Genomic DNA, 17198 nt, shown 5'->3' with positions numbered 1-17198 from the left:
ATGTATACTAAAAATTATTTCCATCTTACTAAGCTACATTCAATAGCTAGTTCAAGGCTTACCCTTATGAAAAGTATTAATTTAATAACGTATTCAACGGAGTTGTTCAGACCATTTTTTAAGCATGAAGGACATGAAACAATAATGATATGAGAAAGAAAACACTTTTACAAATCACTGCAATGGAGGCAAATTGCTGAAACTCAATTAAAACGTAGATAGTATTTGTCTACCTGCAAAAGCCCCCAGAAGGGTTTGGGGAGATTGTTGTCTTGCAAAGTCTGGGGGAACTCAGACCCCTAGGTTTCCTTAGGAACGCAAAGGCTGAAAGGATAGTGGTGTTCATGGACATTCAAGAAGATACTAATTTTAAAACTGTAAAAACATGCAATAGTGTTTCTATTTTGATACAATAGCTGCTTAACTTTTCTTTTTCCCTGCAGATCTGTTCTATATGACAGTGGTATAATGCTGCCACTCACATGCAGCAAGGAGAGACCAGTCACTAAACAATTTTTTTTTTAATTAGACTTTTAAAAAAAAAAAATTGTCCCCCAAAAGCTGGCCCAGTCTGCCTTCCAACTACTGCTGCACTCCTTCATTCTTCACGCGCAAGCCACAGAGTTCAGCCCTGGCCTGTTGCGGGGGTCTGGGGCTCTTTTGCTCTGCACTGCTGGAGACCTACCGCTATACGTGCAGCCTCCAGCTGCTATTGCCACGCTTGCCCCCATCCCTTCCAGCGCGCTTCCTTCGAGTGGCATGGCTCAGTACGCTGTTAACAAGCACATTAACATCTCTGTATGGTCTGCACGCAGCGGTTACGTACCGTAAGGATGCGAGAGGGGGTCAGACTCCGACTCTGATGTGCTCTTTTTAGATCTAAACGTTATATGCTGTTAGCGAGGGACAACACACAAGTGCTGCCAGTGCCACCCAGATGTGGGCTGTGGGGAGCACACCACCCTACCGACTCCACGTTCAATCTTTTTCTTGTGCTTCGGTAAAATAAGTGTTCTTTCACCAAGTGTTCGCTTGCGTTTACTGTGCACTGATACTAATGTCTATGGTAGCTGCCCACAATGTTCTGATGACACCTGGTTACATATAAAGCATGTCAAAGGATGTATTTTCAAAATCTTAGGTTGGTTTTTTGGTCCCCTGACAGGTCTGTAGTTCTCTCATTTTAAGATAAATGCAATATCTTCACCCCTACTTAAAACTCATTTTCAATAGTAGTGTGTTACTTAGCACCAGTTCAGAGGGGAAAAAAAAATTCCCCTAGGACAGCAACAGAAGAACATTCACTTTCCTATAACACAAGCAGGAGTATTTAATGCCAGCATCCCTATACTGCGGGGGTCAGGAATACGGTTTTCAGTGAGGAGCCAAATGCACGATGTGAGGGAGCCTGGTCCGTGCGTTTGAACAGCAGCTCCTTCATCTCCCAGATTCAGATTTTTTAAAAACCAGCACGAACCAGAGGGGCTGTGCCATTTTTTAACGGGGATTACCTATACACTGGGGATGTATTAAGCCATCGGCAGCTGGAGAGCCCGGTGTCCAAAACACCAAAACGGGGCTGAGGAGTAGCCTAACCAAGGAGTGCACGAGCATGCTGCCTCTGTGAAGAGCTTAGGAGGAGAAAGGACATGCTTGAGCTGAAGGAAGGAGAATTTCCTACACCGCTCCCCCAATAAACACCAACAGTGCTGAGCAGCCAGGCTGGCCGCCGCGGCCCCCAGAGACCACAGGCCCCTGCACCAGTTCTGGAATGAGGAGCTGATGCATTTTGCCTTCCTCATGCTCATACATTACTGTGTGGTGACAGTTGTTGGCAATGTCTTTCTATTTGACTTTCTTCTAAAATTCTTTGAATTACGTGCTTTAAATTTGCCAGTACCTGTGTGTACAGGTGGAGTTTTAAGGGGGGGGGGCAGCGCCATGGTGGTGATTTTCACATGTATCCATGCTTTATGCAGACCCACTACTGTGATAAAAATTGCAATAAAGCTTATAAATGAATAAAAACAGATTTCTCTGAATTGTGTCTGAAAATTTAACAGAGCAGGACAAGGAAATGGTCATAAACGAAGCGACTTGGAAAGAAACGTATAAAGTAGAGCCGAGAAGGCCCTAGGTAGAAAATACTCACCTCTTCTTCCTTGCACCGGGCTAGGGACATCAGACCCCTCCCCAGTCTGCATGCTGAGCTTATTTCCCCTGTTTCCTTTGTCTCCCCCTCCCCAAAACCTCGGCCTTTCGTGCCAGACACTGTGAAACTGGAAGTCACAGTTTCTACTCGGCCTTCGCCCACCTCGGCCCCCCCCGCTGGGCCCGTGCACGGCCTCCATGGCTCGGGGCACACGCAGGCCGTTCACGCTGTTTATGAGAGCAGAATACCTCACTTGCACGGCTTTCATTTCAAACAGCCCAAGATTTTAAAGCTACTGTTCAAACGACTGCAGCCCTCTGTTTCTTTATGCTGAGAAACCAAGCACAAACCCAGGAGAGAGAGACATGAACGTTGCTTAGGGAGGAGATGCTCTCTGCCAGGCCTGCGGCGGTTGCAGCGAAACTGGGGAAAGCTGTTTCGGTCCCATTTCGGCCCCACGCCCGATCCCCGGGGACTGCCTGGCGGCTGGAGGGTGCTGGCCCTGGCCCAAACGCTTCTCCTGCCCCCAGCACCCATGGCTGCAGAGGGCCTCCGCAGCCCTGTGGTGGTTTTGTGGTATATGTGGTTGCAATGCCTACACCTCCTCCTCTCCGCACCTGCTTTGTAGGTGGCCTCTTTCCGTATCGCCCGTGAGTCATGGCAGATAAGGACCTTGCTCTTAATCTGTTTTTTTTAATAACTGAAATAGATAAAGGTGGTGAGTCTCAGAATCACAGGATCGCAGAATCATTAAGGTTGGAAAAGACCTTTAAGATCATCAAGTCCAATCATCAACCCAACACCACCATGCCCACTGAACCATGTCCCAAAGTGCCATGTCTACGCATTTGTTGAACACCTCCAGTGATGGTGACTCCACCACCTGCCTGGGTCTCACCTGGTCTCACCCTAGTTTCCCCATAATTTGGTTCTCTTGGACTCCTTCCAAACTGGATACCATCACCTGCTTCACAGCATTTCAGCATTACCACAGAGAGATTTAGCTTGAAGTGGGATTTTTTTCGGTAACTCTGATGTTAACACAGCACAATCTGACTGTTTTCCTCAGAATTCAGAAGTTTAAGGCGTTGAATGGACACCCCCGAAGTATGAACACAGTTAGTTGCTTCTTTCTTTCTTCTTGTATCAACAGCTATAAACCCTAACAATACTTGTAAATGCATAATGACTTTAAAATTCTGAATTCTAATGATTAAATTTGTTCTGTCAAACACCCCCAATACAGTTTCTACCAGTAGGGCAGGATGGATGAGCTTTGGTTCTGGTCTCTGTTACTGCTTTGCACTGTGGGAACAACCCAACATGAGTGAAGCTGTAGGTGATACTGGATTAAGCCCCCTGTTCTGACAGCAGCGCTGGGCTGTGATCGTGTGCCTGATAACTGCTTGTATCTGCGAAATATAGACAACGCCTCTTCAGCTCCACCTTTGGAGGAAACCTTAATTGCAAGAATAACTGTGGCCAGACAAGGAAATTTTCTTACGATTCCTCAGTAGGGCCATGACACCAGTCCTAGGGTGCAGCAAACCTAACTGGCACAACAGAAATTTTATTTAAGGATAAAATCTGCTTTTTTGTTCATTCCTTCTTGCCATCTGACCACTGCTAAAGCCCTTGGACAAATGCAGGATTAAAAAAAAAAAAAAAAAAGCCTATTTGCTTAAACATGGACTGGACTGATACACAAAATAAACATTCAAAGCAACAACCAGTAGCATCTTACAGGTAAAGACAACCACAAAACCCTCCCTAACCGGCAATGGAAATAGTGCTTGGCATGGCCCCCCTGAGCAGAGAGCGAGGGCTGCCGGCACCCACACTGAATCTGGAATCAAGCCGGCAGGCACACGACTGTTTTCAGCACTAGCACTTACTTGCTGTGTGACACTTTGCAGGGCAAGTGACTTTTTACATAAAACGGGCATAAAAATGTGCAAGCACTGAGGAATGTTCTGCAAGATGGGCAGCTGGAAAGAATTAGGGAATTGCCAGACGTTCTCCTCTCCTCCTAGCTTTCTGCAAAACCCCATCAGTTTTCCCTAAATAAACTATGCCATCTGCCAGTATTTCCTTTGATAGAATCACACATAAGATCAAAATTACTCACTAAAAACTCATCCCGGATGAAGAACTTTGCTCTTGTGACTTTGGGGTCTTCTCCTGCGTCTGGTGTTGCTGTTCAAGTAAAAATAAATGACATTAGAAACATGAAAAGCAAATGATCATCTACTTTTCATAATAAAAGATTTAGTAAGGAGGGAGTAGTCTTTCAATACAGAAATTAAAATATTAAATATCCACAGGCGATTCCCGATAAGAAATTCTAAAATGGAAGGGTACTGTAAAACCTCACTATGCATTCCACATATTTTAGGAACTTGAAAATTGCAGAAATCGTTGCAACAATGTCATTGGTAATATTATAAAGAGGCTTACTCACATCCACAAGTTTGTTCGTATAGATACAAAACAAGTGGGAGTTAGGGTTTAACTTTTATCAGAAAACGTAAGTAGAAAAAGCAGCTGAGCTGTTCAGTTTCTGCAGCAGAATAGCATCTCTTGAAAAAAGCTTCCGCAGGCAGGAATTTGGGTTTAAAAATGGCTAGTCCAAGATTACACTTGAAAAAAACGATAGCATCAAAAGATCTTTTTTTATATATATATTTTATTTCCAGGCCCCAAGTCAACAGAATACTTAGATATGCTGCCCATCAAGGGGCCTTAGATTAAATTCTTGTTGAATGGGAGACCCACTGGTCAGTACTAACTGTTTGTTGGCAGATGAAGTCATCTCTATCTAGGCCATGTAACAACTATACTTAACAACTATACTCTAAGTGTAAAAGACAATACAGTGAAGAGATAACCTATTCACTTCCTTTCAGTGTCATTTCTCCTCATCTAAGATACCATATCAGATGCTTATAAACAGAATATGGTAAAGGGCAGAATTTAACAGAATTTGGAAACATATTTTTTTACTCTCATCTATAGCGCCGGGGTAAACATAGAGCAGCAGCACTAACAGCAGCATCTTAAGAGTTCAGTGCTGCTGTCCTTAAATAAAGTCAGATGAAATGACAGAAGAAATGAACAAACGACAGGTTAAAAATAGAGAGCTGCTTCGTGTGGGAATATTCTGCATCACTCTGGATATCTATTGTGAAATCCTGCTGAGAAACACTGAAGGCTACTTTATTCTGACAACTGGCTTACTATTAAAAAACAGTTGAAAATTTACCCAAACTCTGTATATATGCGGTGTATGTTTGGGAGAGGGAAATTTGGGTAATGGTGATAGAAGATGTCTTCCGAAAGCCCTTAGCATTATAAAACTGGTGCCAGGTTAACCCAGATTTTAGGACAGTTTATTTATCCTCTCCGCCTGAAACTCAACATCACTCTCCTGAAATTCCAGACCTAAATGAAAGCTGAAAATAGCTTATTACCTATAACCTAGGCTGTCGTTAGACAGTTAGTGGAGAACGAGAGCCTTTTCTGACAGTTGGCTGCGCATGCTACGCCGCAGCATCACTCGGCTAAGGCAGAGGCTAGTAGTCAGAAAGTGCAGATTTTACCAGTTTTGCTAGACACAGACCTGAGATATTTGCACCTCTGCCTGGTACAAAACTGGCATAATGCCAGAGTTTACTTATGCAATATGTTATTGCAGCACAAGAATCATTGTACTTCTTGAAATGGTAAGAAGCCAAACCCATGCTAATCGCCCCGTTGTCACAGCTCTCTTTGTATTTATGGATGTGGTTTTCCTCCACTGAAGTCCCCTCGCTGCTCTGCTGGGCTTCCCATCAGTGTTTGCAAAGGCTGAAGCTTACAGTGTCGGAGGATGCAGAACGGCTGCAAAAGAAGTCTAACAAATCCCTAACAAGGTTCAGCACCATGGGAGGCCAGGCAGAAGCATCTGGCAGGGGAAAGACAAGCCCGGCAGCTTTGCTTTCCTGGGACTATGGGATGGGTTGCTCCAAAAGAGGGGAAGGCAGGTGCTTTGCAGCTATCCCCCCGTAGCCCCCCAACACTCCCCCAGCAGCCAGAGCCCCTGCAGACCCTGCCTGCACTGGGGCACCTCCGGGCTACGCGCTGCCGGCACGCTCCTTACCTGACCCACAGTTTGCGTTAAGGAATGGTGTGTGCTTGTGAATTTGTATGTGTGCGTGAGAGACAGACAGACAGACAGAGGAACTACGGGCTGGGCTATGCCAGCAAGTCTAGTCCCTGCGTGGTAAAAAACCTTACCATCCTCAGGTACAGTATAATGCGCGTATTCAGGAAAGTAATCTTCGATTTTTGATTTCCCTGCCAAGACTTTTTCAGCCAGCATGTCCTGTTTATTCAAGAACAAAATGATAGAAATGGTCCGTAACCACCTGTCAAAACCAAATCAAATGTTTGTGTTATCTCTGACACGTTAATCAAGGAAAACATATCACTTCAATAGAAATTTTACTGGCTACCCCTGTGTGGACAGAGAGTGAAGTAGTGTGGAACATGCTTCAACAGAAAAAAAAGATGACCTAAACTACTGTTTTCATTGGGTTGCACCTGTGCTGGTGGGTGTATTTATAGGATCTGTAAATACATTTACAGAAACTGCAGTAGACATTGCTGAAGGGAACAGTCTTCAAATATTGTTTTCTAAATTATCGTTTTGATATCAAGTTGGGAAAGTGATGCCACTTCCTAAAAGCACCACAATCCAAACCCAGACATTACTGTCTACTTCGTTTGGTTTTGCTGATGCAGAAGAAAAAGGCTGGAAAGCTGCCTTCCCTCAGGCTGCTCTGTTTTAACTACCGTTCATCCCCACAGACATCCCATCTTTTAGGGTGGCCTGTATGACACCTGACAAATCCAAAGAAAATAATCTCTTTTCTTCCCCAATTAATACCTAGCCGTCACTGTGACGATGTGCCTTTGGGACTTGCGCTTAACATTCTTCCTCACTCTACCTTCAATCACTTCTCAGTGCAGAGCAACTTCATAGGTATGTGCCAAAAACTTTGTGACCTTATTTTGTGTATTGTTTTTACCCATTATCTACCAGGAACCTACTCAGATTGCTATTTGGTTACATATCTAGAATTTACATGCACCGTGGCAGACTGGCAAGTTAAATGGTAGTTAGAGTTAGATTAGATCTGAAACATCATCCCACAAGGCAGAGAAACTGTGTGCTCTCAGAGAGGAGTCTTATGAGCGCGGCGGTGCACGCGGGTGTCGAGTGCAGCGCCAGCCGGTGAATCGAATGCAGCGCCAACAGCTAGCTGCTCCTGCTGTGTTTGAGGAGGAGACGAAATGTAATTTGGAGGATGCTCTCAGTCTCGGCCAACCGGCACAGTGACACCAGGACGGGGTCTCCCCTGCTTCCCTTGTGGCAGCCGGCACGGGGAGCTTGCCCTTTCCAAGCTGTCCCCGCACTCTGCTTCATTTTGGCAGCAGCGGCGAAACGCCGTGTGCACCATCCCTACGCCACGGCCCCCGCCGGAGAAGGGTACGCAGCGCGAGGCCCCCGTCACCCAGCCCTACCTGGACACTTTCTGAATAAGCAATCTGAGCGTATAGTAAGGGGAGTCCTGTTTTGTAACGAGTTGAACTGTAGCTAAATTGGGGAAGGTGGGTGGGAAATGAGGTACTTACCTATTATTCCAGATACTTTTGAAAAGGTCCAGGGATTCCCGTAGTCTGTTTGTGTTATTGTCTTCCCTTATTACCATGTTGTAGCTGCTGCAAGCCACAACGAAGATGATAGCTGTGACATCTGGGCAGAGCACACAAGAGAAAGAAAGGAGAGAGAAAAGAACATCTCCATTACCCCAGCACATACTCCTCAGGGTAACACTGCCATCACTGCCCAAACTGCCAAAAACGCCCGAAGAAAATATCTGTAACAGTGGTCCCCTGTATTAGTGACACACTATGTGTGACTATGAACACTAAGCTGCTCAAATCTCAGAGAATAAGTTCAAAATAAAAACATGGAATATTCTTACTTACCGTTAAAGCATTGGATCCATTTTCTTCTCTCATCTCTCTGGCCACCTACATCAAACATGCTGTTAAAAAGCCATAGGATGTTACATCACTTATGTGCACTAGGAAAGTCACACGAAGCACGCAGCGCAAGGGTTCAGTTTAAAAATCTGACAGCCCCAAGGACATCAGCAGTAAAATATTGCCTGAAGGCGAGAGAGATCTGCCGATGCCGTGCTGCCCATGAAGTGCTCTGCTGATGCCATGCTGTATGTCAGAGAGCTGCAGAGCTCCACCTGCCCCACTCTACCAGAAGAAGGCTACTGAAACCATAAAATGAGAAATATACTCTTTTCCAGGGCAAGTGTTGGCCTTTCCAGCTCACAGAAGCACACATGGCTTGTAAGGTTGGACCTACTGTACTACAAACAAGAACAGGTTTCGGCGTATTTTGTAGTGTGGTGGGGAGAGTGTGTCTCTGTGAGGAGGGCGGCATGGGGGTAGCTCTGCCCCGTCAGCGCTGCCACCTTTCTAGGCAAGAACCAGTGAGGGGAGGCAGCCCGATGGTGGGTGTTTTACAGAGGCATAGTGTAAAACTTCAACTATCATAGAGCTTGCAGCCCTCCAGAAGAAGGGAGACTCTCCTTGTCCCACGGTACAAAGTCGGACTCGTTGCAGGATTCCCATTGACTTCTGCAAGATTTTATCCCCAAAAGTATTTTATGATTTTACAGTACTATACCAATGAAGCAGTTAGTAAAAACAGCCACAGACAACCCCACAATAGAGCATCACTAACACATATAACTAATATAATCTCTTTTTGCAAAGTATGAGGCAATTTTACTAAGACCTATGGAAAGAGAACTAAAAAAACGAACCCAACCAACCAACCAACAACTCCCACCCTAAACCTACTATACCAAGCATACATGAGCACAGACATCTGAAGTACATTGTTAAAAATTAGTATGATATTCATAAATTATTACTAATAGACTTACTGGAAATTTACTTTATCTACTTGAAATCTTGTTTCAAAAATCCCTGATGTCAACACTCTGCATCTTAATAGGTCCTGGAAATGAGAACACAAAAGCTGATTAACGAGGTTTTTTTCTAACCTCATTTTGTGTTTTTTTTTAAAACAAATGCTTTTAAGCATGGAATACTATTTTCCATGAAAAGTCTTAAATGTTCCGTTTAATTAAAGTTCAATCAGACTTGTTGGTAAATCTGCATTTGTTGGTAAACCTGCATTTGTCCATATTGACACAGTGGATATACACAGTCATCACCTCTGCATTTGGTTTGTGCACACCCGGAAAGGAGGAGACCCTATATACATTCTCCTAACTGCCCACTAAATCCTGTTATGGATGGTCATACCATTTTGTATGTGAAGTGGATAATGAATTCCAAAGTTACATAGAACTAAGAAAAATGTTATTCATGTTGTAAAGTCCAGTATTCAAATGTTAGAAAACTCCAGATTTACAGTTGCCCAGGCAACCTTAATTCTGTCCCTTTTTGTATCGAATGAGACAGGAATCCTATCGAAATAATAGCTTGTGACTAAGTAATTAAAGCTCTATTACAGAGCACAGGGGAGCAGAATTTAGGTTGTAAGTAAATCTGGCATTTCTTATTTTTTGAACTAGAAATATTTTACAACTTAAATAACACCCTTTTAATAATTAAAAAAATACTAATTCCCTAGATTCTCAAAGAAGTAGGCAAAAGCAATTTATGATGCATACCTTGGGCAACTGGCTCACCGTGTGCCGTTGTCATCACCAGCAGCATTTTTAACCTTGACTATCCAGCACTGCTGCTTGGGCAATGGGTGCAGAACAAAATCAGAGGCCGGAGAAAGCTACCGGCTGCCTGATGGGGATGAACCCCTGCCCTGAGCAGCCACCTCTCAGCATGGGAGAGCACTCCCTTCCTGGGGCAAGGGAAGGGCCGCTTGGTCTAGCTTAGCTCTCCGTGCCATGCAGTGGCTGTGAAACCCGGGAGGGAAGGAGGCAGTCAGTGGTGCAGAGTCCAAGTACAGCTTGCCTTTTTCTCCTACCCTACCTTCTACTGCTTCAAGTACTCTGGTAGCTGGCAAACCTCGGCTGCTTTGACAGCTGCAGGAACTCAGCTGAAGGCCACTTATTTAGTGGCCTTATTTTAGTTATTATATATGTTACTGTCATTTTCTGTTGCTTGCTGACATTTATGTGTTATTGGACTCAGTCATTATTTTGGGATGGTGCAAAAAAAGCTAAAGAAAGCAAGGGAAAAAAGGAAAGTAGTGTTTTTTACCAGTTAATTCAGCAGAACAACTGATTCAACATAACAGGATGAAAACCCAAAAGCACATGAGAATCCCTCCTTTAGAGCAGAAGTCTTCCACCTGCCAAATACCAAAGGCTTCTTCTGATCTTTGAAGACACAGGGCATTTTTACCCAAAGGAAGTATCAGGAAAATGTCTAGGTGATGAATGACTGCTCCAGGTAGAGAAAGGCCTCCCAGGAACAAACAGGCCAACACTAATGTAAATAACGAAAGCAAAAATGAGGCTTTGCTTCATTGACTTCTCTCTCCAGCTGAGTGTTATCGATGCTAAAATCAGACCATGAGGTCTAGACAGAGTAAATCCCAGTGCTACTGCTTTGGTCTGAAAACGTCTCGAGGTCTTCAATAATTGATCCTATATTGGGTTGACTACACAAGTTTCACCTTATAATACAATGTATACTACTTTTTACTGCCTTCTATTTCAGGATATGGTCAGAGTAACTGGACAGGCTTGTGGTTATAGACCTCAACTAGGTCTGAAGGAACAGGCTCTGCTCCACATACTTCTTTGCGTGATCTCTGGCAAGTCACTCCGTTTCTCTGAATTGCAGTCCCTGACTGCACAATGAGATTTGGCAATTGTATTTTTTTAAGGACATCCTCCCATTAAACACCTTGCATGGTTAGACTGAATTACCCAGTGCAGGGATTCTCTTCTGCCACCTGTATCTGCAGTTTATGACATGGCCTGCCATCTTGGCTGAGGCTACTAGATGACAGTGGGATACCAGCACTGAAAAATAACAACCTCAGAGTAAGTTTGCCGAAGAGAAATCCTGCCCAAGGAAGCGACACAGCCTGAGCTCAGGGAAGGCAGGCGAAGCTGTGCACCATGGTGAAGCTCTTTCTTACGTCAAGGCTGCGCCACTTCAGCCTTAACTTTCCTGAATGTGTTTGCATTAAGAGCACTCTATCAAGATGTGTCATGACATCCAGGAAAAAAGCGTACTGTCCTGCAAATAAGGTTTAAATAGAAGCTATCCTGCCCATAGGAGATGGGCACAGGCTGGAGAGAAGGTGTCTGCACGTCTGCAGAGAAGTCCACAAGGTCTGCTGCTGCCGCTGCTGCTCTCCCCTGAATTTGGACACTAGATTCACTGCAGGCTTCTCCCCCTAAAGGACCCGTCCGATGGATATGGGAAGCCTCCCTCCAGGTTTCCATCACCTCCACCATTGGAATAAAACACCGCTTCTCTGTAGCGAAGGCTGGTGATGGAAACCATAGGCTTTTACGTTTATGTTTTCTGTTCCCTTCGCTTTGTTTGTGGGACACAGAATGGAATGCAAGAAGAAATAATAGATGTGTTACAGGAATCACAGACTTACATATAACAACAATAAATGACAAGCTTGCACCATCAAAAAGCCTATTTTTCTTTAATATCCGTTACTTAAACTGCTAGACTGTATTTTGATACTATGTGGTATGCCCTATTTCAGCTGCTGTTGGGACTAAAATAAATTACATAAAGAATTCATACAAATGGGTGCCTTGGTTCAGTCCCTACCCCATTAGTTATACTAACCTGATCTGTGGGTGTGTAGTCATCCATGCTGACGCTGTCAATTCTTTCTAAAAAGCTAGAAGAAAAATAAACATGCACTTAGGTATGTAAAATACTGTCTAGGATAACACTTTTCACTACCTTTTCTGGTTTAGACTCCCGCTGCAAAGTAAAACACAAGTCCAGTGGTAAAGGTATGAGCCCAATGATCTACTTACATTGATAGAGGTTATATTTTCCAAGCCAAACAACTTTTTCCCCAGACTTTGTTTCAATACAGTGCTTCTACACTTACCGTTATGCAGTACCCATAAGCGGCCCAAATGCAGTTAAATGTTATAATTTTGTGCGGTCCACTAAATAATACTACGACTAACCATGTGTCATAACATCATATGGTTGTTTAGACATAAAAAGATTTTGGGATTTAAAAATGGAGTGAAGGGTTGCCGTTATTTAACACAATGCTAATCTAGCATAATGTTATGCTAATTACGGTCTCAGAAATGTTCGCAGAAATGCTTATTAATAGTACAAACAGCTTTGGACTGACATGCTGCCCTTGAACACTGCAACTAAAGCCTAAGAAGTGGAAAGCAAAACTGACGTGAAGCGGAAGTTAACCAGTTTCACTCTTTATGCTGCCAAAACTCAGTGAGATGCGTAAGGTGAAAACAAAAACTTACAACTGCAGGGAAGGGCAAGAGAAATAGGAGCCAGAAAAGAAGGGGGGAACCACATTCTCCAATTATTTAAAAAATCTTTTCATGCTTTAATTCTTTCCTAGAACATGTTAGAATGGCAGTTATTAAGGACATACAAATGTGATTTTATATGTATAGCTAAAATAGGCAGGGTGTCCTCTCTCACTTTCACCCATTTCTTAGATTTTGTGTCAGCCCAGCTGGCTCATTTTCCCTGGACTGCCCATATGACTTAGCAGCTTTCTTGAATTTCTGCATTGTTATTTGGTATTTGGCAGTGAATATCCCAGCGGCTGACTCATCCTGCTACAATATTAGTCAAGATTTCTTTATCAACTGGCAAGTTTTTCCCAATTTTACTTGGGTGTGCATGTGGAATCTACTTAATTGCAGTGGGAAAGACAGAAAACCAGTGAACTCTTGACTTACAATGTGACGCACTGTTAACACAGGGGTCACACACACTGACCAGTTGAAAAAATACCCACCTAAAAGCCTATTTGTAATTCTCATAGCACTTTCCCACGGATACAAACTGAAAGGAAAAGAAAATACACTGTGTATATATTTACTTACACTGTTTCTCCTTTTTGAACCTCTATTGCTATAACAGGGAAACAAAATGCAGTATCTACAGCTAGAATAGCCAGCTTTTCTTTCTGGATGATCAAGGTGTGATGGCTAAGCGTACTGCTTAAAAAAATCATTGTTTAGTGCAACATGATGGGTGCCTGATAACAAAACTACACTGAACAAACTCTAAATATAAATAATCTTTCTACAAAACCTCCTCCACTGCCAAAAGCCACCATAAACTTATCAAGATATAAAAATACATCTTTATAGTCAGCTACACTCACCATGAGAAAGCAACTGTAGTCACTGAACCTTCTGGTCAGATGATTTTCATCACCTTGAGAGTATTGATTAAGCACAGTTTAACTTCAGCCACCCCTGAAGCTAATGCAGACACCGGAGCAGAGCGAGCAATGTATTTTTAACTGGCACACCTATCATTAACACAACTCTCGTCTCACGCTTGCAGCATGTGAGATGAAAAGAGAAGGCAAAAAACCCCAAACTAAAAATGCCTCCAAGGTGAATCTCTTCCTAAACACAGAGTAACTTTCCTTAACACGGCTGTGCAGGAAGCACTCCTGTATTTTCAAGTTTCAAAGTTTTCTTTCCAATTTCTTAACATCTTGATCCGAAGGGCCTGGAAACAGCCACTTTCCACCAGGGTGAAAGGGTAGGAGAGGGGTAAATGCAGGTCTCTGAGCGCAGCGAGGTGGCAATGCCAGCCGGTTAAACAAGCCCTGCAGAAAATGGGGCAGGAGCCTGAGGGAGAGGTGGCAAACTGCTGTGGGATCGATAAATGCGACAGAAGTCAGGGAGAAAATGCTCCTCAGCTATGGCTGACACAGAAAAGGGCTCTGGTTAAGAGCGTGGACAGAAGCGAGTATTTGTGCAAATACGACTCCATCACAAACCTCACAAGACAGCGTAAATCGGTGTTTTTCTTGCAGAAGTGTTCTTTCTGAGTTGATGTAAAAAACAGACACTGTGGGGACAGACTTTTTAGCAGGGCCTGTTGCAACAGGACAAAGTGTAATGGTTTTAAAATAAAAGAGGTAGATTCAGACTAGATCTAAGGAAGAAATTTTTCACAATGAGGGTGGTGAAACACTGGCGCAGGTTGCCCAGTAGATACCCCATCCCTAGAAACATTGAAGGTCAGGTTGGATGGGGCTCTGAGCAACCTGCTCTAGTTGAAGATGTCCCTGCTCACTGCAGGGGGGTTGGCTAGATGACCTTTAAAGGGCCCTTCCAACCCAAACTGTTCTATTATTCTATGATGATGCATATTATCTCCCCAAGGAGATATATATACCAAGGTGTATATACCAAGGTCACGTTGACAGAATTCATCCAAAATGATTAAACATGATATTTAGTACCAGTTCACGTCTCTCTCATGTATACAACAAGCACTTCAGGAAGGGTTATTGGTTGTTAGCGTTTGCATCTCCCAAACAGGCAAATTAAGGTAAGGAACAAAGGAGTGAGTAACGCAGTTACACTACAGATAATCCATGGCAGGGTTGGGAATGATTAGATGTCCTACGTATCAGCCCAAGTCATCTTCCATATAGAAATCATCAGCCTCCTCCCGGTAAAAGGATCTGTTTCAAATACCCTAAACTGCAACACCGCAGTTAAGAGCCAGTGAGCTCTGACAAGTATCACGTGCTTAAAAAATATTACTTGACATAGCAGCCACAACATTTTATGCTTGTAAAGTTGCTGGCCACATGCGATCTACATTAAAATAAATGCAACGATTTACAAGGTTTTACCTGCCACCCCACTGTATCAAGCTGCAACGGTATCACCAGCATCCAGTAAATCAACACGCAACTACTATTAGGATTAGGTTAAATTTCATAGCTTCACAGAAAATTAACTTTTTCAGTGTGTGATGGACAGGCTTCCTAAGATTTCTTTTGCAGCTACATTAAATGTGCACTGAGTTTTCTAGACATTTAAACACAAAAAACTATACTCTCTACTTTTTCGGAAGAAAATCAGTTCTTGAATATCCTTCATATAAGCTCCTTACTTGGCTAATTAGCACAGTAGCTCTGACAGGCAAATGTACATAGTAAGTACATGTAATGGATTCCAGATGAGATAAGGAGTCAGTACTGTCTCATTACTAAATATGCTAACTTCGTTCTCATTACTGTATTAGAATGGGAAAACTGGAATCACTTTTCGAAATTCCTTTCTAAAGAATGTTAATTTCTACTAATCCTAAATGCCTCTAATAATGATGTTCTGGCACAATACACATTCTTTTATACATATACATATATATACACACCAGCAAATTTTAATTTTACATGACTAAAATTTCAGTTAAAATGCTTGAAGTATGAAGATACCTCCCAACTGTGGCAATGCTCATGCCTCCACTCAAAGAATCAGTGTGAGGAAAACACAAGAGCAGAAAAACGACCAAAAATGGATACCAGCATCACTTATTCTCTCTTTTTAGATCCTGTTTTTTTCAGCTCAGAGATAAAATTATTTTCACAGAATTATGCCTTTTTACAGTACTGACAGGTCTTCTATTTATGCAGCTTCTATAGAAACCCACACTCAGGATTTATGTTAATTCTGCAGTTGACTGCTTTGCATGCATGTGCAATGAACTTTAAACTCATGCATTCAACTCAACTGTGAATAAGACTATAGCATATGATATAATATTCGTATTTCTACTTCACAATTGTGGTTTTATTTATAAAGGATTCAGTCTGATAATTAGTATGACATTTAGGTTCCTCGTAATTTTACGGTAGGGTGTTTTACATTTCCTTCCATGGAATGGCACAAACTGCTTTTATTTTGTTTTAAATAAATTAGGCAAGATATTGGAAGGAAGGTATTCACTGCTCTGCTTGGAAATGCAGTGGTTTGGTTTGCCAACAAATTAAAGCAAAGCAAAATGGACTGATAAAGTTAAAAAAACCAGTCACGAGCTACTGACATTATTATATCTATTATTAAGCTGATCTGTAGTTTTATAAATATCTTCAGTGAGTTTCCTAGGAAACTCAGCTGACACTTAGTTTGACAAGCAATCTCTAAATTTTATATTATGCAAGCCGTGAACACAAAAGTACAGGTTTTAGATGTGCCTGCCAGTGCATGTGGGAACTATCAATAAGCATTATTCTCTTTAAAAAACATGGCAATTTGAGCAGCAGTAGCAGCTATATAAGAATTTCTGAAAAAAAGGATTCATAAATGCACGAATAAAGAGGAGGTAATCGTACATGAAAATCCTTTTCTCACTGGGAGATATTCTGAATCCACAAACAAAATCACAAGAAAAATCATGTCTTGAGAATAATACTATAGAAAACCCATGCTATATTTGTAAGTGTGTTCTGACATCCAAAAAATTGGAAAGATGAAGTGCTAAACTGTAGATCAATACAAGGAACAACACATTTTAATAAACCTTCATCTACTTCAACCATTTTTTATGCTCTCACCCCAACATTTCAAGGGCCTTGTATCAGAAAGTTGCTGTGGAAAACAAGAAATCAAACCCATGTCAAAATCTTGTCTCTTTAAAAGAAAATGTGGCAAATCTTTAAGGCTGTAGCTTTAAGTCCTCAGAGTGAAGAATCTCAAATTTATCCTCAAGTAAGTTGTTGGGGTCAGGAAACATTTCAATTCCTGATGGACCATTAAGAGCTTTGCAAACTCCTCAGCCAGGCTCAAAAACCAGCAGAAGCACCATCATCTACAATATGAAACCACCCAGGACCAGGACTTTGAATTCCACACTCTTTGGACTGCAGTAAGTCACAGGTGAGGCAGACATTTTGCAATGAGAACATCTAACCCAAGCCTCTAGGGAGCTGAAACGGAAAAAACACTTTTTTTTCCTGTTGCAGTTATCAGGA

General features: G+C 42.5%; 1 protein-coding gene across 2 annotated transcripts in view; it reads right to left on the bottom strand.

Moving 5' to 3' along the window:
• Positions 1–17198, bottom strand: part of GNAL (G protein subunit alpha L) — a gene marked incomplete at its 3' end in the record, with an annotated part of 198479 nt that overhangs the window by 1282 nt on the left and 179999 nt on the right. For both annotated transcript variants that reach the window (XM_081996551.1, XM_081996552.1), the window contains exons 6-11: positions 12035–12089; positions 9166–9239; positions 8186–8244; positions 7829–7949; positions 6428–6558; positions 4281–4348 (exon numbers count right to left, since the gene is read on the bottom strand). In XM_081996551.1, coding sequence (XP_081852677.1) covers positions 4281–4348; positions 6428–6558; positions 7829–7949; positions 8186–8244; positions 9166–9239; positions 12035–12089 — 508 coding nt within the window. The remainder of the gene's footprint in view (positions 1–4280; positions 4349–6427; positions 6559–7828; positions 7950–8185; positions 8245–9165; positions 9240–12034; positions 12090–17198) is intronic.

Source organism: Phaethon aethereus, assembly GCF_964289735.1.
Source record: "Phaethon aethereus genome assembly, chromosome: 2".
Taxonomy (NCBI): domain Eukaryota; kingdom Metazoa; phylum Chordata; class Aves; order Phaethontiformes; family Phaethontidae; genus Phaethon; species Phaethon aethereus.
The sequence above is the reverse complement of the archived record's forward strand: the minus strand, read 5'-3'. Positions and strand labels throughout refer to the sequence as shown.